The sequence below is a fragment of the Labrus bergylta genome, chromosome 4, assembly GCF_963930695.1.
Source record: "Labrus bergylta chromosome 4, fLabBer1.1, whole genome shotgun sequence".
NCBI lineage: Eukaryota > Metazoa > Chordata > Actinopteri > Labriformes > Labridae > Labrus > Labrus bergylta.
Genome location: NC_089198.1, coordinates 21,845,168 through 21,866,536, shown reverse-complemented (window position 1 = coordinate 21,866,536; position 21,369 = coordinate 21,845,168). Strand labels below are relative to the sequence as shown.

At 40.5% G+C, this 21,369-nt stretch overlaps 1 protein-coding gene across 4 annotated transcripts in view; it reads left to right on the top strand.

The window, feature by feature from the left end:
• Nucleotides 1-1,845: 1,845 nt before the first annotated feature.
• The window catches only part of LOC109985844 (dipeptidyl aminopeptidase-like protein 6), a 70,291-nt gene continuing 50,767 nt past the window's right edge, over nucleotides 1,846-21,369 (top strand). Inside the window, exons 1-2 of one of the 4 annotated variants that reach the window (XM_065954078.1) lie at nucleotides 1,846-1,995; nucleotides 2,100-2,175. In XM_065954078.1, coding sequence (XP_065810150.1) covers nucleotides 2,119-2,175 — 57 coding nt within the window. In that variant the 5' untranslated portion in view covers nucleotides 1,846-1,995; nucleotides 2,100-2,118. Of the gene's footprint in view, nucleotides 1,996-2,093; nucleotides 2,176-9,529; nucleotides 9,605-15,941; nucleotides 16,684-21,369 lie in introns of those variants that run through there. The other 3 variants (XM_065954079.1, XM_065954077.1, XM_065954076.1) reach the window with 3 other exon arrangements.

Below are 21,369 nucleotides of genomic sequence, written 5' to 3'. Positions count from 1 at the left end.
GACTCGTGCATTCCCACAACAGTAGGTATAACAACTGTGATTGGTCTCCTGTGGCTTTACAGCCCCTTTGCCTGTTCTTCCATTAAGAGCACCACAGAGCAGGCTGGCAGCTGTCCATGGTGCTGATCTGTAAATGATGGCTTTGTGATGGAGGATGCCTGCATGCTGCTCATTCCTCTTCTCACACACACACACACACACACACACACACACATCAAATACTCTCTCTCGCATGTAAGGAAAACAAGAGGAAAACTAATTTTTGAAGTTTTACAATTGGAAAAAGAGAGCTTCCCCTAAAGGTAAAACGCCAAGGAAAGATTGGCAATGGCTTTTGATATGCCAGCAGGAAAACAAACATTGATTTAAAATGTGAATTATTAGCACCTAAAATTTGAAATCCAATCAGTTGGTATTTCACACTTAATGTAATGTCAAACAAAGAGATGAAACTGTACCTGTAGCTTTGTTATCTGATTATCTACATTAAAGGGAGAGCATATGAGTTGGTTTTGTGTTTCCTTCTTTCTATTTTGCCAACGCAACCCCAGTGGGGAATGCAATACCTAAACTGCATGTATTTGGATGTATAGAACATACTTTGTTTCCACTGTTCAATTATTTATGTTCCAGCACACCAGTGCAATGCGGCAAAAAAACAAAAAAAACAACAACCACAGAGTAAGAAAAAAGTTAGGGGTGCTTTGTTTTTCTCCAAACACATCCTCAGCCTGACACAGAGAGCACTTTCACGGTTGTCTCTGCTGGCCACACACTACAATCAGTCATGGAGTGAGAGTGAGATTTTTTGATTTGTGATGGCAACAAGTCTGCAGACAAAAAAAAAAAGGGAAGACAAGGGAAAAAGTAGTCCTCCCCCTCCAAGGATTTACACAGATATCCTTCATTAAATATCAATCATATTTCTCTTGTTAACAAGAGAAAAGTATTGCTTTTGTTCTCTCTAATTAGCCGCAGCAGAAGTTGTAGAAAAATCCCCGGCCCCGGATCATTAGTATTTGCAGAGTGCGTCGCTACTTTGCTCCCTGTGGTTTCACTAAATTCACACTTTACTCTCTGCGATGAACTCTTTTGCATCCCAGCCTCATTAGAGCCTGTACGAGAAACTTAACCGCTGTGTGGCCAGGGAGCTTCCCCTTGGTTTCCCCTTTGATCACCACCCACCTCTAAAAGCTTTTAACTGCAGGTGTTGTGCACAGGTCTCTCTCCCCACCCCCGATTCGCCAGGGTAAAACTCGCAGGGTTATGTTCATGTCAACTTCAGACACAAAACAAACAATTTAATATCAAGTGAAGAGCCACAGTACGGATCAAAATACATTTTTGATGCTTTTTTTGAGCTCATTCTACCCAACAAAGGCGTCTTTAAAGTGTCAACAACCCATGCCAAATATGTCCCGACACCCTAAACAGGGCGTGAACGTTTCAAGCTGCGGATGAGGCGTATTGCAGGCTCATTTTTGACGAAGTGGATTCAAAGTGCACAGTTTTAAACTCGGACACTTTGAGGATTGCAGCGGCTCCGCACTCCTGGGAACAGAGACGCATGTGCAGTTTGCTGATAAAGCGCCAGCTGCGCTTCTCTCTTTCTTCTTTAAAGTCTCGCCGTGGATGAGCTCATTTTGAAGCAACACAGGCACAGAACTACAGAGAGAGACTTACCCGGATGATTGGAAAATCTCAGTGACTTGTCATTGTGGAGAAACTTTCTGCGGATCATTTGTCTTACTGGCAGAAAGCGCACACTGCAGCCAGGTTACACAGGAGCTGAATGTTAATAGGCGTTGATTTAGTATTGGACACTTTGACAAAGCATTACTACAGGTGGGTGGCGTCTAATCTCGCTCATTGCTGGGAGAGCTGGAGCTCACGTCGCATGTAATCACCATTACGCGAATGGTGCCATATGAGACTTTGAACTTGAAGGGCTAATAAGGAAAAAACAAGGCAGATATTCTCGTTTTAATTGGACAGGTGAGTGCGCGCGTATTCACGTGTACGAGTGGGAGACAGAGAGAAGGGGGTGAGAGAGCTCCAAGTTGTTCACTCGGCTTCAGGTCCATATTTTTGTTTTGCAGACGGTTGCTCCACGGGACAATGAACGCATCAGCAGGTGTAGGACACTATCGCAAGACCTCCACCAAGGCGGATAAGGTAAATTAAATTACAGCTCTTTCCACGTCCTGCTCAAATCCAGCCGGCACTGCTTTTTTTTTTTAACCATATGGCTGAAAATCCATCGTTTCCAACTGGCAATGTGTTCTCGGAGTACTTTTGAAGGCGCACTGATGGGCGATGAGACTGTTCTGTTGCATTTGCTGGGGACTCAGATTGTAGACATTTTGTATGGAGATGTTAATAGTTGCTGACCTCTGGGTGGCTTGTCTGGATTTTTTTTCAATTTTGGATTTTTTTAAAATCTGATAATACTTTGGGCGTCCTGTCTTTGGATGGCTGCAAAATTGTTAGGTTTGAATGTCACTTCAGTATAGTATTCTCTAATGCAGAATAATCATTTGGGGTATTAAGTGTCACCGTTACGCAACAAACTCGGCTGCATATCACTCTTCATAAAATGTCTCTTCGCTCCTTGTCTCTAGAGTTTATGACTCAACAAACCAAATCATTTGATAAGCTGCTTGTTTGCGATGTTCCTTTCTTACAAGATGTCTTTGTTTCTTATTCCCTCAAAGCTGACCAACTTTTACTCTGTACATCTGCCAGATTGTGAACAACCTGAGGATAGCTGCTTTTTTTTTTTTTTTTTTATCACACAAAACATTTTCCATTTGGGGGAAAAATCACATCTCTTTTTAAAACCTTGCCTTGCAAAGTAATGCCCCAATAATAGCACTCCCACTCTGCCGTTTCCGAGCATCGCTCACACATCAGATCCAAAGTTAACTTGAATCTCACAGGGAAATGCATCGATTGTGGTTTTTCAATAAGGGACACAACTATATTGACACATGAATCTGATTCCCTGTATGTGGGACTCTGAGGAGGAGCTTTGAAATATTGTAATTGTGGCAGATAAGTGTGCCTCTAGAGGGCACAAGCTGCATGTAGAAAGCTATTTTTAGGTGTTTCTGTGATCTGATTGAGTCCTTAGTAACACAGACACAGACTCAGTTTTTAGATATAATATTTTTTTAGTTTAAGATACAAGATGTCTTGAACATAATATTCAAAAAACCCTGAGAACAAGTAAACAGGCTGTGGAAAGTTAAATGTTTTCACTGCTTAATTACTTAATTCCTTTTATTAATTTCAATCAATTTAACCGTCAGAAATCGGCCTGCTTTGTTTTTGTTGTTTTAAAAACTGTGTTATCAAGCATAGATGTGTGGCTGCTTTCTATGGGGATCAACTTATCTACCATATGTTCATAGACCCACTCTCCTAATCGCAGTCTGGAGCTTGTTTGCCCTCTGCTGGAGGCACAAAGTCACACACACTGACTCACCATCAAATCTCCTCGCCCAGCTTTTCCAGTTACATCTCGACAGTTTTATCTGTCATGACTTCAGCTCTACAAGCCTCCGGTGTGTCCCTTTCACAGTTACAATCAGAAGTGATACTTCCATACATTCCACATTTCTGCTGACACTTACTGCTCGATGCCATGCAAGCCCATAAAGCCGCGAGGACGGAAGTTTTTGTGACCAAAGTTTGACTCTTGAAAGACTCCCAGGCACAGCCTATTAAATTCCAACATAATCCGTGGTCAATTTGCATAGAAAAGAAATCATTATGTCCAGCGGTGGATATCTGAGCTAACCCACCCCTCTCTCAGAGGATAGAGGAAATTGGGAGAAAATACCGATATGTCTTCTCTTAAACTCGTTACGCCTGTATTGAATGTAATGATCCTTTTTTTTATGTGAGAGCTTTTACCCACTGAAAATTAATGCACGGAGAGTCATGTTTTTTGTTTTCTTGTCTTCCCAATTTTGTCTTTTTGTCTTTAATCTGATAAATATATTAAGTTTGTTTTTTAAAGAAATCACAGACATTACAACTTGTTAGGATATTAAAATTGAATGTCACTACTGAAAAAAAAACTAGGGATACACTGATGCATCGGTTCAACATCAGTATGGGCCAATCTCTGCAGTTATTTTGTTTCAGACTTTTAACCCCATTTAATCTATTGTCCCATGTTATCTGCAATAACACTATTCAGTAAAGCACATGTTTGTAGATGCACTCTGTCAGTCTTACCAGAAATTAACATGTAATATTCCTGTACTAAATTGCCTATGATTTCCATGCAAAACATTCCAACTATGTCATTTAGTGGCCTTTGAAAGCATCATCACATTATGCAGCTGATTAAGGCATTAAGCTTTTTTGCCATGTTTGTTGTCAGTTTGTAAGCTGCTGCTGCTGCTGCTGCTGCTGGTGAAGTGTTTTTGATGTTTTCAGTGGTGATTATGCTCGTAATGAAATGCTTCCCAGGAGGAAACACAAATCCCAAACATCCAGAAATGCTGCATGTAAACTAGGCTGCTGTATGGAGCGGTTTCTTGTGTGTTTCAGGGCACTGAACGCATTGTTCGAATAAATCCTTCAACAACTTTTTATTCAATGTTTATATTCAGTGCTCAAGTAGATCCCTCATTTTACATTGTCAGATGGGTCTGCATCATTCTAGGATATTAAGATTGGATCACGATTGTACCCACTTAACCAGAAAATCAACTTCTATATCCTCCACAGTTAGTGCTTCAATTTCTGAAGAGAAGAAAATCGAGTTAAATTTCTCAAGTGTTGGGACACACACACACACACAAGGATGTTAAAATGTTCTATATAAATGTGTCTGTGGGGCCTACGTTTGTGTTGTTATTCCAGTACATTTAATAGGTTGTCAGGGAACACGATCATAACTTTAATCTGTTTGATCAGGTGAGTTTGGAGCGAAACCTGCATCAGAGCTATTTGAAAGTCTGTGTCAAGGATTTATTGGCATCCTGAGCTGAATGTTAAGGTTCCCTGGGGGTGGAATTGTACAGACAAACTTCCACAGACACAATTTGTATGCAGCAGGAATATATACGGATGAGATGCCTTTCAGAAGGAGTCTGTATTCATCTAGTGTGTGAGCCTTCTGTGTTTCTGCATTGAACCATTGCACTTTGAATTGCCTCCTTAAAATGTTTGTATTGCTGCCCACAGCCACTATGAGCCATTACCAAAACACATTTCATTTTCCTGATACACGCTCGTCCTATGCACTGATTTTGATAGCATCTGTTTATTTTATCCAATGGCTGTATTGAGGGTGATAATGCAGTGGCGAACAATAGCACTTTGTTCAATGAAATGAAATCTGGAGACGTAGAAACGACTAGGGACAGGGACAACACCACTCAGCAGCAGTCTTTTCTCCACACTTAGTGCTGTTGTGAGGGTTTGGCTCTCCAGGGAAAGGTGGGCTGTAGATGAGAACCATGTTTCCCTCGGCTGTCCAGATTTTTGCTGCTCATGGCCACTGTGAAGTCTCTTTCTCTGGACACAATCGTGGTCCTGCATGGCTCCCTGGGGCGCTGGGTTCATCTGTCGCTGTCACCTATGACAGATGACCTGATAATGCTCTGTCCGGTGGTGAAGCTGCTGGTTCCATGCTGATAAAAACACATCACAGTTTGATATGCCCGTTTTTCTGTTTCTCTTTTCGATTCTGACAAACATTTGTTGTGTTTTTTATTTTTTATTCATACCTTTGCACCGCTGCCCTTCCTCGAGCTCCAAGAGGAGCTGCAATGAGGAGCATACCAAGTATAGAAGTATGAATCTGTTGGATCCACAGGGAGGAGCACAGGTGGACCATGCTCTGGGCCTTTGAGTCGACTAGCCAGGTGCTTTGGTGTGCTGAAGGTGACGATGAGGTCATACACATTAGAATGCATCATTTGGACATCAAGTTGTCTAGCAAATATAGAAAACTTATTTGCAATAACGCACATGGAGGAAAAACACTTGTGCCCATACATACTTTGTATGTTTAAGTTGAGACCATAGACTGTTAATAAGAATATGATGTAGCCTCTTGGTTTCCAGAAGTGCTGTAGAGCTGCATTCCTTTTCTTAGGTTATTGTACTGTTAGCAAGGCGAAGATATATTTTACAGAAGCCCTTGACAGAAAATAATGCCACTTTATACTTTATATATTACCTCACTATACCGCTTCCTAATTAGGTCATTGCTTAATCACGACACCTTTTCAATCCAGCACTTGTTCTTTCATAAATTCATGTTCCATTTACAGTTAAATTGAGAAGCGGGCAGGTGATGTCAGGGGGCGTGGCTATACTATGAGAGACAAGTCTCGGGCTCTTCTTCACTTAAGTTCCCAATAAACCCAAGATGGTAAAAGCTTGGGCTGCTCGATTTTGTCCAAATTGTGATTATTTTGATTGATATCGAGATCACGATTATTAAACATTATTAAACATCAATTCTACATCACACTGATTTATCGAACTAAAACACTCTTAACACTTTAACATTCTGAACACTAAAAACAAGCATTACACAAAAATAAAAATATTTGAAAAATAATATATGATAAATTAAAAAAACAACAATTATGCATTGTGGTAGTGGTGATGAACTCTTGAGGCCAAAATATAACAACAAACACTTTGAAATATTTAACACACATGTCAAAACCTGTGGACAAAACAAACGCTACAGCACTATAATTGTTTAATCTCAATTATCTTGTTTTCATTATTGTGGGAAGCGACAAGTGTAATTGAAATTTAGCCCAAATATCTAATTTCAGTTGACTAGTTTCAAAATGGTAGTTCTTAACATTGACATTATGGTGGCTACGTCTTCTTAGAAAAAGACAATTGGTTCAGACCTTAGTTCTAGAAATGAGAAAAGCCTTATCTTTGTAGCAGCGTTAAAAAATTGCTGTTACCAAGAACAAGTTCCTCGATGTGATTTGCATCTTGCATTGCTAGTCGAGCTGTTTCTTATTTACCAGCCTTATTTATTGATCAGTTTATGATTTATCAATTCAATTCAGTGAGTGTGGACACCAGTAAGGTAGAGATGCCAAGACCTTAAGTGATGATTTCATTATCCCTCCAGGATCTGACAATAAATCCAGCCTTCTCTCTGGATCCGCAGAGCCATATGTGCTAAGGCATTTGCCCTGAACAAGTTGATATGTGTGATTTAAAAGGAGCAAAATGAACACTGTCATTGCAACAGATTCATTTGAGAGACTATATATAAGGTTTTTGTTCTTGACAGTAGCTTTGAAAATGTTTTAATTGGGGCTCAAATTTTGTAAAATCAGCAGAAAGACAGATAGAAGAAATTAGTAATTGAATGTAAGCGGTGCTGTGTTGTCAAAGTATACATCTAAAGAAGATCAAGCTGCACATTGTTAATCTTCTGTCAGTATGATAAAAAAAAAACTCCCATCACCTCTGTGCTTTACAGCGATAACAGCCCGACCTTTCCCTCTAATTGCAATCAAAGTGACTTACTGTGTGCCAGCCATGTTCACAATCACACGAGTGTATGTCATGGCTGTAATTGTGCCAAAAAATTTTACCGTGGAGAAAGACCAATCAGGGGCCCGTTTAAAGGACGCTGGGGAAATGTCACGGCACGGAATCAGCTTGTTAACAACTACAGCTATAGCTACAACCACCATGTCGTGTGTTAACTGAAAGGATATTATTATTCAGTGGTACAGTCACCAGAGCAATTATTTTCTCAGATGAAACGCTATCTCCCACGGTGTGCATGCAAATATGAACTTTAGCTTGTTTCCCTCCGCGATGTCGAGTCTTCTTAACATGAAAAAACCTCTGGCTTTTCTCTTTTGTTCCTGTGCTTTTCATTTAAAATGATACAGTCTTATTCTCCATGCTTAAGATCTCCACCTATAACAAATTGCAGCTCTTTATCTTCTACTACTGCCATAGTAGGTTTGTCCTCCCTGCACAAATCACACATGTTAAATATGAGCCAGAGCCTGGCAGTCATTGGAGATAAACTGCAGGGGGAAGACTCCGGCTCTAAACGGGTCCATGAGTCACGGTCAAAGAGAGACTCTGCTGACTTTAAATCTGAGTATTTATGAAGCGCCGTGAAACTTCAAACTAGTTCCTGCCACAGGGTATAAAACACACCGCTGTCCGTGAAATAAGAACATAGGCTTCCTAACTTTTATTCTCTTTACTGATGAATAATTGGCAAGGTCATATTAAAATAGTGCACATTTCTCTCATGAATGTTAAATTACATTGCTGTGAAGTGTAAAACTTGAGGCTTCAGCAACCTGATTTTCTCTTTAATGACCTTGCACCGCGTACGTCTTCGATGTTCACTGTGCCTCGGGATTCTGGTCTCACAAACAGGAAAAAACACTAGAAGACAGCATCAATACGAGTCATGATTCAACCCCTGAGTCCATATCTGACCAGGGATTGACTGTGTGTGGTGTTGTGTCTCTGAGCTCTCACTATTTTATTTAAGGGTGTGTGTGTGTGTGAGTGTGTGTGAGTGTGTGTGTGTGTGTGGGGGGGGGGTTATGCTTTTTCAAGGATTTCTGGCCTCCAGCTTTTGTCAAATCTACTTGAGCAGATTCGATTAAGAAAAGGAGATGACAGTTTGGGTTTTCATTGAGAAATATGACTTCTTCTTCTTCTTCTTCTCTTTTGAAATCAGTTTCATTCCTTCTCCTCCCATGAGTCTTTGCTTCTCTGTGCTTTTGATTGAATAAGCGGACTACTCTGTCTCAGCCCTGGGTTTCAATGCACGAGGTACAAACACTACATAAATAAAGCAGCGTGGCTTGTGCCAGGCTTCTGTCCTGTTAGTGTGTGTGTGTGTATGTGCATGTGTGTGTGTGACGGTGGTGGGGTTGCGTTTTATGAGGTGGAGGACAGGCAGCATAAATATCACTCGCGCTTCATCACAACCCTGCTGCAAAGACGACTGAATTGATCCATTTCTTGGTAATATGTGCACACACTCAGATTGGAAAAACACACAGACACACACACACACACACACACACACACACACACACACACACACGGAGGGAAAATGCCTAGCAGGCAGTATAAGCACTGATGTGTTGAGAAACAATTTGTGTTTATTGTCTCTCCATACTAGTGTTAGTGTGGCTAATTTACATACCACCTTTCAACTCTCCACCTTTGCAGAGAAGTCTTTAGAGAGTTTTTGGGTGAGTGTGACGGAGTCTGGGAAGGAGAATAAGGAGACGTACCTTCCTCTCCTCCTCCTATCCCACCTCCTTGACCCCCCCCCGCCAGTGTCCGTGTGATTGATTCACCTGCGAGAAAAGAGGGAGGAGATCTGGTTGGGGATCCTGGACCCCTGGGTCATCCTCTCCCTTAGCTTTAGGGGAGGGAGGGGGGAAGGAGGAGAAGAGGGTGGGTATAGGGGGGGACTTCTCAGATACCTCCAGCAGCCCCAACTTCACAGCGCATAGGTGTGAGAACAAGGCGAGTGGCACTTTTCAGCATGTCTGTCCTGATAGCCACCCAGCTGAAGATAGACACCAGCAGCACTCCTTTCAGAAGGGTAAGTGTGTGTGTGTGTGTGTGTTAGCATGCACGGCAGGCTTTGGGAGAATGTGTGTGTTTATGGGTAATTCGTTTGCTCCTGGCAGAAGAGGCTGCTGGCTGCTTTTGATAGAAAGTGCACAGGCAGGCAGGCAGGAAAGGAAGGGAGCGGCGGGTCCCGACGACCCCTCTGAGGATCCTGATGGACATTCCTGCTTTAATTTCAAGAGCTGAGAGCTGACTCCTGGAGAACGGCTGACTTTTCTACACATGCTGTGGAGAATTTTGAGTGCCTCATTGTTATTCTTCGTTGCCTCCTATTGACTTCTGTGGGAGCCAGCCATCGTAGGGGAAAGTTGGATACAAGTATGTTTGTATTGATGTGTGGGAGATTTGGATTTTTTCAATGATTTGCTTACATTTCTTGTTCTGAATTTGAACGCTGTTTTTTCACTGTTCATAAAATGACTCCAATGGCTTTGAGGTCAGCGGTTTTCTCTGCATTCCTCTAAACACTGACTTAATGCTGCTCTCATGCTGGCATGCAAATGGACTTCAGGAAGGATTAATTAGGAGCAGAAGTTTGGGAGAACTTTTGTTGTTCTCGGGCAGTTAGAGGATTAGATGTCTGTCTTGTTTTCAGACATCGTTGTTATCAGTGCTTCTTGTTTTATAGTGTGTTGGTCTTTGTTGTTTCAAGCAACATACCTACATATAAACACATAGATAAATAAATAGCTCTGCTGAGGCTCTAGCTTTAGATCAGCAAACACAGATAATTTGACAATTTCTCACTGGTTGATATGGTCGTAGAAATGCTGATTTATATTGAGGGGTATAAAAAAATAAAGATCCTTAGAGGTGTTTTGGCACATTTTGTAACACTAAAAAAATCATGCACCCATGAGCAAGATAAGGTGATTTCGGTAAATTCTCCTTCCTAACATTATTGCAGCCCTTTTTCAACCCTTACCCTGCTGCACACACTTTCCACACACACACACACACACACACACAAACACACATGTGACAATAAATTCTTAGTGACACACTCTGTTGTCTTGTTTCTTTACCCCTATCTCTCTCCCCCTTCCTCTTACTCCTCCTCCTCCTCCTCCTCCTCATCCTCTTGAACTGTTGCCTGCAGCTCCCCTCCTCAGACGTGGCCACAGTCTCTTCCACCACATCAGCCAGCATTAAACTCCATTTCCTTCCCAACTTATCTGCTACCATTTCAATTTGTGCTCGCTACACAGCTTTTTCCCTTCATCCGTAATGTAGTGGAAGACTCAGCACTTATTCTCTGAGGAGGATAATGATATGCCAGCTCCGACAGAGCAACATGCTCTCAGTTAACAAAGTTGAATTTTACACACGGCTCAGTGAGAAATGCGCTTAGGAGAAGTCAGAAATGAGCACTTACTAGAATATTTACCATAATTTAAATATGTTTGGGATTTTCTTAAATTTATGCATGGATTTTGTAATCTACACCAGACTCAGACTATATTTGTACTGCTTATGTAACCAGGTGAATATGAAGTGTACATAATTCAGAGACCACTTCAGTGTTTTGTGAAGGATTCCCTTTTTGGAGCAAGGGGCCACATTTGTAATTTAGTTTTTATAATGGAATTTAAAGTTTTGACATGGCCTAAAATGAGCAAAGTGTTGAAATGTATAGTGAAAGAGTATGATTCAGGGATAAGGAATCTATCCCTCTGTTCAGTCTTGTAGACGTTGGCCTTCAGTGCAGCATAATAACATTTTCATTAACACTGAAGGCCAATATGTTTCTGCTAGGGTTAGACAGATATTGGTTTTTCAGGGCCAATACCAATTCATGAGACTGATGACCGATATTTGGAGCCAATATTCATTAACAGTATAAATGTAAATCTTCTGCAACACAAGACTTTGTTTAAAGTAGCACACTTTTTATTTAATTCATTTTTTCAGCGATCTGTAAAATAAAATAGGGATACACATAATCGGCAAAATGCTGAATATCGTTCCCAAATAATCAGTTCACTCCTAGTTTCTGCCATGGTAATGTTCAATGTCAATATCCAGACATGTTCAATATAATACTGGGATCCTGATGAGAAGAGTCAAATGACACACACACACACAAACATGCGTAACTTTCTTCACCCTGACTTCTGTTCTATTGAGATTACATTCATTCTGGTTAATTAAATAAGTAAGCCAAAGTGAGTGCATTCAAACTAAAAATGTTAGACCTTTATTAAAATAGACATTTGTAGTGCGATAAACAAGTTCTTTTTACTGTTTATTCAGAATCAGAATCAGCTTTATTGGCACAGGTATGCTTGCACATACAAAGAATTTAACTTTGGAGAACTGTGCTCTCTTTGTACAAAGGTATACGATTTCATCAATAAACACAAAAATAAACACAAAATAAGCAAAGACTAATATGTACAAGACTAAAGTAGTGCAAAAGATGCTGAAGTAACATGGTAATAAAAACAAATGTAATTGTGTTACAGGTGGGTTAATTTACATGAGGTTCCAGGGTTATTCCACAAGTCAGACAGGTCTGACACTGAGTGACAGCCCGGGGGAAGACACTGTTCTTTTACTGTTTCTTCTTTTACTTCTGTTATTACTGCAAGTCTCGTTACCAGAGTTCCCATAATTTTAGGGTCCAAAAGGGGAGTATAGGGTAGCCATGAGTCATATAGTAAGCTGTGGGCTACGGTTGTACGACATGTTTATTAGCCTAGAATTGTTTACACTTTCAAATTACCAACACTCAAAAGGTCTCGAATAAGTATTATCAGTCCTTGTTTGCGATGTGTCTTTGTACTTACAGACCGCTTTCACTGGATTTCTGTGAAACTACAGAAAATGAAAAATGTTCTGGAGGGCCAAGTAACATCTTTTTATCTGTGATTTCTAAATATCATTATAGAAATATTTCTACAACATTAGAGATCATAACCTTGTAAATAGTATGTCACACAAAATATACTGTCTGTGAGTTCAGATGTGTCTCAGTTAGAACTCAGAGAGATGTGGAAATGTGTGCGCTGCAAAGTGTTTTAAAATGTTGCCCTGCCACCTTGAGATGTTTATAAGAGCCTTTCTTTTTCTTCTTCTTTTTCAAATAACAGCTGGATAGCTGTTATTTGAAAATGCACCTGTTCCTTTTACTGTGTACAGTATCTTTGTCTAACATCTTTTCCCTTTCGCTATATAGTTTGAAATCAAATGGACAGATTTGATGTTGTGATACAAATTTGTTCGTATAAGGAGATTTCAGCTGGTTGATGAAAAGATTGAAGATGACTCTTTGTGACCTACAATAGCAAACAAGATCATAAGCAACAAGACTGATTATTTCTTTTTGATAATTTGTATTCTTTGTAACCACTGCAGCTGGGTAGGTGTCAGACCAAGTGATTTATACTATGCTGCAGAAACAGCCTTTGTTTACATTTTGCACAGCAGAGATTCACAGTCAGAGATATGACTGATAAAAAATGCAGGAGACGATTTGGTGGCCAGAAAACACAACTTACACAATGTACAGGACTATATCACCGAAGAGATAAGAGAAGCAGCTTTGTCCACAGGGGTCACCAGAATCAAAGCAAACGATTCATTTAAATCATTGTGAATGAAGAAAAAATTCCCTGTAATGTGTCCAGTCCAGATCAGAACAGGCATGTAATCCAGTACAGGCAGAGGGATGTTAAAATAACTTAATGCTGCAGTCGGCTCAGCTCAGCATCGAGGGAAATCATTAGAGTTCTGCTAATGCTAAATGGAAAATGGTGCAAAATGATGTGATTATAGTGAGGTTTAAGTAAATCCATTCTATTACATGCATGTAGAGAGGCTCAGTAATTTTCTTATTCAGCTGAGCGATGTTCAGGGGAAATGAGATATTACTGCGCTCCCACCACTCATTGACTGATTGATCTGCCTGCTCTTCCACCCAATTAATTTGTGTCTTTCAGTTTAGTTGCACAGGATGCTTGACAAAACAAGTCAGCCTGTGGTGGTGCTACAGTTATTGCAAACGCATTAACATGTGCATACAGCGAGTCCATAACATAATATGACAGTTAAGTTTGCTTCTTCTCACAAACCTCAAACACTATACGTTAAACAGGTTTCATGAAGCTAAAATAGAAAAAGACGCAACAGAGAGTCTAATTCATTGTTTATATACCACTTTACAATATTTATTTGCCATGCTGGACTACAGTTTGTTGAACGCTTACTGTGTGTGTTTAAAAGGTTTCAAGGTTCCAGTTCAGTCTGGAATTTAACAGTTTTTATTTTATTTTACCTGCAACATTCCTGCAGTGTTCCAGCTTTAAGTGGAGCATCCAAGCACTAGTATTTAGGAAGATGGACTTAAAAAGTTAAATGAGTTTTCGTTACACACAATTACTCATCATTTGCTGGTAAATTCTGTGGTTACTTTTGTGTATTCACTGGATCCAAAAGTAATGTCAGGAAGCCATTCAGTCATTCAGATGAGAATACATCTGTTACAAACTTGACATTGTCACACATCACACCTGAAGTATCTCAAAACCGCCTCCAACAGCCACATTAGCTATCCGCAGAAATATTAGGTATGCTGCAGCTATCAGCATCATTATAGCCTTTATTACAAGCCTCTCCAAATGCTTCCCTCCCAAAACGCAGAGCTCGACTGCAGTGATGTGTGAGAGAGGAGTCGCCTCCAGTCAGCGGCTGTATCTGCGAGGAGGCGATAGGGAGGCTCAAGCTGAGCCCAGGCTCCCCCTCTGCACAGTCCTGAGGGGAGTGTTAGAGCAGCCAGCCGCTTCACAATAGCTCCCCAACAAGGTGAGGGAGATTGGAAGACATCTATCAGAGAAGGCCGGGACAAATGTCAAATGGCTCGGACCTATTTCCCCTGTGTGCAAACCCTGGAAAGGCATTTATGAACTGCAGAAACAAATGATGACAGGGACCTAGGCGAGCCAGTGTGTAAGAGGAAGCCCAACACATAAATCTCTGTACAGCAATTAAAATGCATCTAAGAGCACCAAAAACAAGCTGTTGATTTATGAATCATGATTCAAGTCAAAGGAAAATTGATTCAGAAGAGAAGAGAAAAGGGAAGGAAAGTTTAATTAGGCACAGGCAGTAATGTCCTATGTCATTGTTGTTTTTTGAATGGATGTCCAATCCTTTTTCAAATCAATATTCTGTACTCCTGATACAGCTCCTATTAAAGAGGTTACATTCATAATTCAAGCCATGAATCAACCAGCCTGCAGCACTTTTATCAGAGCTGGAGATGAGTCACCATAAAAAGAAATTAATTGAAAGTTGCTCTTTGTTCAAAGGCGAATGTAGAATATATTCATTTGGAGTCAGTCAGCCTTGAGTACTCCTTGCAAACGATAACAAAATGTGCTTGATTTGACTCAATGGAAGATGCAAAACATTCAGCACTGTTGTGAGCCTGGCTTTAGTGCTGCTTTGAAGATGACCTATTTCCAAGCCATGCAGCTCGGCCCGGGTGGAGCTGTAGTTTGAGCTGTCACAGAGAGAGTCAGAGGGGTGGTCGGCCGGGGCATTCATGACGGGAAGGGAAGAAGATTTGAACACTTTGACTCAAGAGCTCTTCCCCATCACCTCCACCGTATATAAGCCAATATTCTGCATTTCCCAAAAGCCATGTGTTGCTTTGGCCTCTGTGAGCATTTCAAGCATGAAATTGTTCTCAATGTAGTGCAGATGAGCTAAATAACACTTGTCGATGTGGACTGAGTGCAAATGTTTGATGGGGTGGGATTGAATAAATTAAAGAGAGGGAGAGACACTTTCAGGGTGTGAATTATTACTGTCAGATGGGATATTAAGAGAAATATTAAAAAAGAGTTTAAGATGATGATGGGGGGGTCCTTGTTCATTTTTAAGACTTCTCGACATGTGGCCATATATATATTTCTTCTTTTAGGAAAAAATAAAGAATGTGAATTTGTTTTTGCAATATTTAATTTATTTGTTCAAGCTGAATTTTCTACCAAATCCAGAATATTTGTCAACACCTGACATAGATCTCCTTAGAGGTGTTTGTTCAGCCTGCCCTTATCCAATGCGCCACAGAGAGGCACCCGAGCTCCGTCCTGGGACCACATCCAATCATTTTGGAGGTAAATTTAGTGACCCCGTTCATGAAATCATCAATGAATATGACTCTTTAATAATAGATCTTAAATGGATATTATTTCAGTGTGTGTATGTGCAGTGCTTGTGCGTAAAACAGCTTCCAGTCAGACTATCAGCTACAGTAAAGCTGCTCTCAGTGCTGGTCACTTCTCATGCAGAGCGCGTCTGGTGAGAGAACCGCCGAGCTGCCTGCGTCCTTCATACTCTCCATGCGCGAGGACAGTCATCCAATAAAAAGCCCTAAGTGTCGGAACACTGTCGCCTGCTCTTTTATTTTGTGGACGATCGGTCGGAGTCCGGTGGGGACGGGATATCTGATCGGAGAGTCAGAGCGTCCTCGTGCCATCTCGCCGTAAGGAGGCAACAGAAGAGAGGGGAGACAGCGTGGTTTGAATACAGATGAGAGCAACTATTGACACCTTCAGCCCACCAGTCTGCTGTGAGCGCGGACAAAGCTGAAAGAACGTGGCTGCCAAATACCCAGCTTTACATCTACTATCCATAGACGCCTGTTAAACAGCTGATTCTTTTCTTATCCTTTTTTTTTTTTTTTTACTCCATCCCGGAGGTGGCTGCCAGCTATCGGTTCGTCTGAAAGCGCACAGAAAACCAATACATCTGCCCCCCCCCCCGGAAGAGAAAAAAAACACGGAATCAGGCGAGACCCGTGAGCGTCTCTGACATGCTGTAAGTTCTTGTTATTTGGACTGGACCTGTATTATGGCTTCGCTGTATCAGAGATTCACCGGGAAGATCAATACCACCAATTCGTTCCCACACCCACCTGAGGCCAGCCACCTTCTCGGCGGACAGGTTGCAGACGAGGAAAACGCAGCGAAGAGTCCTCAGCAGGTCGGGGATGGAAGACCTCACGTGCAGTACCGCAAAAAATGCGCGAAGGAGGACGAAGATGTAAGATTAATACTTTATTTGCCCTTAACGTAATCCCCTTAAGGAGAAACCTCCACATGTGTAGTTTAACTTGTTCCCATTCATCAAGACAAACATGAATACATATTCTGTACATACAAAGACATAGGCCTGAAGATGATGGTGCTTTTTTTTTTTTTTTTTGGTTTCACATCTAGAGGGTGATATAGAAAAGTTAAACAAATCTTTCGTTTCATACAGCAGCTGCACTTTTGCTTGATTTAAAAAAAAAATGTGTTTGCTCGGACTGAAATGTTTTTCTTGACTCACCCAAGACACAGCCGGTCCCTTTTGTCAAATATAAAATCCAACGTGGTGAATTTGATGGATAAAGGTTTTCCACATCATTGACAGGTGTCTAAAAGGTGAAGATGGCGTGAAAATCATTACTGTCTGATGTGACTCTCTAGTTCTCTGTCTGTGAGCTCCTCTGGTTCTGTCCATGGTGCTGAAATGGCAAAAAGCAGAACAAGGTTTGGTTAACCGATTGTTACCAACCACAGATAAAGTTTGAGATGGAGAAGCTTTGATTTGCTCACGCTGCTCTATTCTCCAAACCTTTTCAATCTTCTTACTTTGTAAAGGTGGATTTTTTTTTTTCTTATTTTCATTTCATTCTCCAAGGACTTTACAAACAGATAACATTGAATATCCAACCTAAAAACCACAGAAAATAGCAAACTCTATTGCATGAGTCTGTTGTTTGTAGCCTGTATACTTGTAGACTTCCTGCTTCCCTGAAGCCTGTGTTGCTTGTTTGCAGATAACTCTGTGATAAACCTACAGCAAACCAAACTATACTTGACTGGCCTCTTTATCTTTAAATAGCTGCCATGTTCCTCTGAATTATTGATGTCTGTCACATCAGGAATCGAGTGATAAGGTTGGCAACAGGCTGACGCTGCTCAGCATGTCAACAATGACACTGTGTCTTGACACAGAAACAGGACAGTTCTTAGATCTGACCACATTTCCCCCTCTTTGATTTTATTTTCTCAGACGCTTGGATGCTGTAATTTCATGTTTTCTTTTAGCTATTAAACCTTGGGATTGCATTTAAGAGTGCGACCAGGGGCCTTTATTGTGCTTCTGGATTTCCAACATATTTATTAGCTGTGCTCTGTTAACCTTGAGCTCACCTTTAGTCCCAATGCCCACCTGATCCGTGCTAGAGCATGAAATTGCCTTTATCCCCAGGAGATGGGGAGACCAAATCAAGAAGTGCTATTTCGAGCCCCTACCTCATTCTGCAGTAAAACTCTGAACGCCTCATTGTTGTTTCCATTACTTTGCAGAGAGAAAGAGCGAAAATTGATTTGAAAACGTCAAAAGATTTATTAGGATATCTAGTTTTTTACCTGCTCTGTTATCACCTTGCTTCAAAAACTATTTTGTTCCAGAGGCTGCTGTTTTGTTTTTTTTCTTTCACAGAGCTGGTTTAAAATATCACAATAATTAGATTTTTTCTAAACAACAATTTAATGTGTTTACTGCAGCATTCTTCTAAGCTCCTGAGCTCCAGAAAATGCACGCATTGCATCTTTGTTTGCAGAATGTGCCTGTGTGTGTTTCTAATAATGTGTTTGCGTGTGTGTGTGTGCGGGCGCCATGGGATTGATTAATAGCTACTTTGTGGGTTGTGTGTAAGCATCAGTATTTTGTGGTGGATTTGGAGTCATCTAGGGAGATGCCAGCCATGGTTCTCTCCCTCCTTACTTGACTTTTCTGCAAAAAGAAACCCACAAGATCTTAATTAATAGTTGTTTTGTTTAAAGGTGAAGTTTGTGATATTCCACTGCAGAATGAAGCCAGAGACACAACTTTTGACATTTCCTTCATGTAAAGAGACCAGCAAAGGAATTGCAAACATTCCTCTCTGTAGTGTAGCCTCTCGTGGTGATAATGAAAGCTTACACGTGAATGTACAGGGGTCACAGAGGACAGATTCATAACCAGAAATGATTCATGCAGGTTTTCTTAGAACTGTACACCCGAGGGCTCACATCTTCTTTTGGAAGTTCTCCCTGAGATGGTTTGACTTCATTTTGTGATTAAGGTTTAATTTTGCTCGATTATTCAACACACAAAGACCATTATGCAACACGAGGAAACGGGTTGCAGGAAATCGATGAAAACAGATGAAAGAAGAAATCTGTGCACATTGATTGCAATACAATTAGTGAAACGGATAACTGCAAAAATACAACTTAAGAGAATGGCACGTTTTAACAGCAAATAAGTGGAAAGGTTTTCTTTGAAGCTCCTTTTTCAATCATTTTAAATAAGTCTCAGAGCTCCCCAAAAAACATCTCTGAAGTTTCTTGTTATATATCCATTCTGATCCTGTATTTTATCATGCCTTTAAACCCCATAATATCAGCTTTTCTCAAAACAGGCTGTTTCTGTAGCTTTAAATGCAAATTAGCTATGTCTGGCCACGCCCTTTTAGAAGAGGATGTGGTTCAGGCTTTCACGTACCATGCCCTATTGTTTACAGTGGGAAGGCGGACTCAGAAGGCAAAACAAACATCTAGTGTCACTCATCTGGGGGAGGGGTTACTGCTCTTTGTGATGTCACAATGGGAAAAGATGGAGAGGATGGACTTATCAGTTTTGGGTTTGTAGACAGGGAAAGGACACAGATTAGTGTTAGAACATAGCAAAGTGTATTTTACATAATATGGGACCTTTAAATTGCATTCCCTTTTTTTTAAAATCGCTAAAGCTGCCAAAGACAGTATCTGTCTGACTCTTCTATTTATGGACAACAATCCTTAAAGAGGCTGCTAAAAATAGTTTGACGTCTTCATCTCAAAGTGAAGTCCTATTTTTGGACTCCTCTCTTTTGGATCTGTTGATCAGAACAGGCTCTGCTAAAGGATATTGTTCTTAGAGTTTTAGAAGTTATTACCCGTCCCTGTCCTTATTGGTCGAAATATTTTGTTAATTATAATTGTGTCATATAACATTTTCCTGCCTCAAGCTAGATCTCTAAACACCTGTGCACTCCTTTCATCTACTGGCTGGTATCAGGCGTACATTGATATGTTTAAACTTTGAAATAATATCTGATCTTTAGACCGTAGAAATGTATAATATATGATCAAATGTAAATTTTTATAGTGATTCTGTAATTGAAAGTATGAATTAATGTTACAATATGATTATTATAGTCATGAGTCAAAGCTCTTCTCCCACACGCTGGGTTACAACAACGCGTGGGTTGTTGTTACCCAGCTTTTTGATGACTTACCTTGTTTCTTACATATATATGATGAAATAGCCTATTTAATAATGGCTTTGTACTTTTTCAGAAGAATGCCTTGGGTTTTTCTGTCTTTTTGAATGTTTGTGTTGCCCACCAAAGAGCGCCTTCACCATACTTTGTTTGAACTTATTAGCACTCCAGACTTCCTTTTTCTTCTTTTTTGCTTCAACATAGAAGTTTGTTCTCCTCCCATGCAGCATTTGTGATCAAAAAATGTGATCAAATGTTTTATTTTAATAAATGGACGTATAAATAAATATGACAGCCAATAATAAGCCAGCACATTTATAGGCTTTATCTTTTTACTCACACTCGAGTCCTCCTCCCTCCCTGTATGAATCACGGGCACTTCATTATGATTTCAATAACTTCAATTGTGTACATAGGAATATCAACAATATGACATTTTATTAACAAAGGGGTTAATAAAACTCAAAAGGAATCAAACAAACATATCTAGACTGAGTTCTATAACTTAATCAAAAGGTCTATATTGAGAGATCTCTTGCTCATTTGGTTTGAGAGTTCTAAGGCGATAATGTCTAATAATAAGAAAACAAAACTATTGATAAATCTCAGGCTTTCAGATTTGAGATTTAAAGAACAGTATATAAACCTTTTGCAAGTAATATAACTTTGAGTAGTTTTTTTCTGCTTAGAATTGACTCAGGCTGGTTGCAGAGATGAAGTTTTAGAACATCAAGGTCACTCAGAGAGGAGGATCACTAAGAGCAATAAGCCCTCTGATTTCGCTTTGGAGATTTCTGGGATGTTTTTATCACACAACCGTTGTGTCTCAGGGTATATTCTTATCTAGTTAAATGCAGTCATAAATCCTTAAAAGCTTCATTACACCTGCATGCTGTCACCTTTAAATTCATTTGCTTTAGCTGAGGTAAATTCCCCCTTCCACATTATTTTATTATCTTGTTTTGGATGCTATGAAATCGTAGCTGAAAGGGAATGAATCATACATCAGCACACACACTCTGCCTGTCCTCATTTGCTCTTAGCTCTGCCTTCTTCTTAGAGATACTCCACATCTGAGTAAGACAGTTTGGCCCCCTTCCCAAGTCTTAGTTTAGCTCTGTGCTTCCTTTGAGGTCCGGAGCTCAGATAAATCAGCCAGACGGAGCTCAACGAGAGCAGCCAGATAAAGGAGAGAGAGTGGAGAGAGATGTGATAAGCTCTCCTCGTTATCTCTGCGACGGGCTCGCTGTGAGCTTCAGCTGACGACTGCTAACTGAAGGCTGCCACTGACTTGTTACCTGCTGCTCTCATTGAGAACGCTGACATGATCCCCCTAGCATACACAGAAAGTTATGTTCCGGGACAATTTCATACTTTAATCAGAGGAAATTGTAAGACGATGATGGGAAATGAGGGGAAATAAAACATGG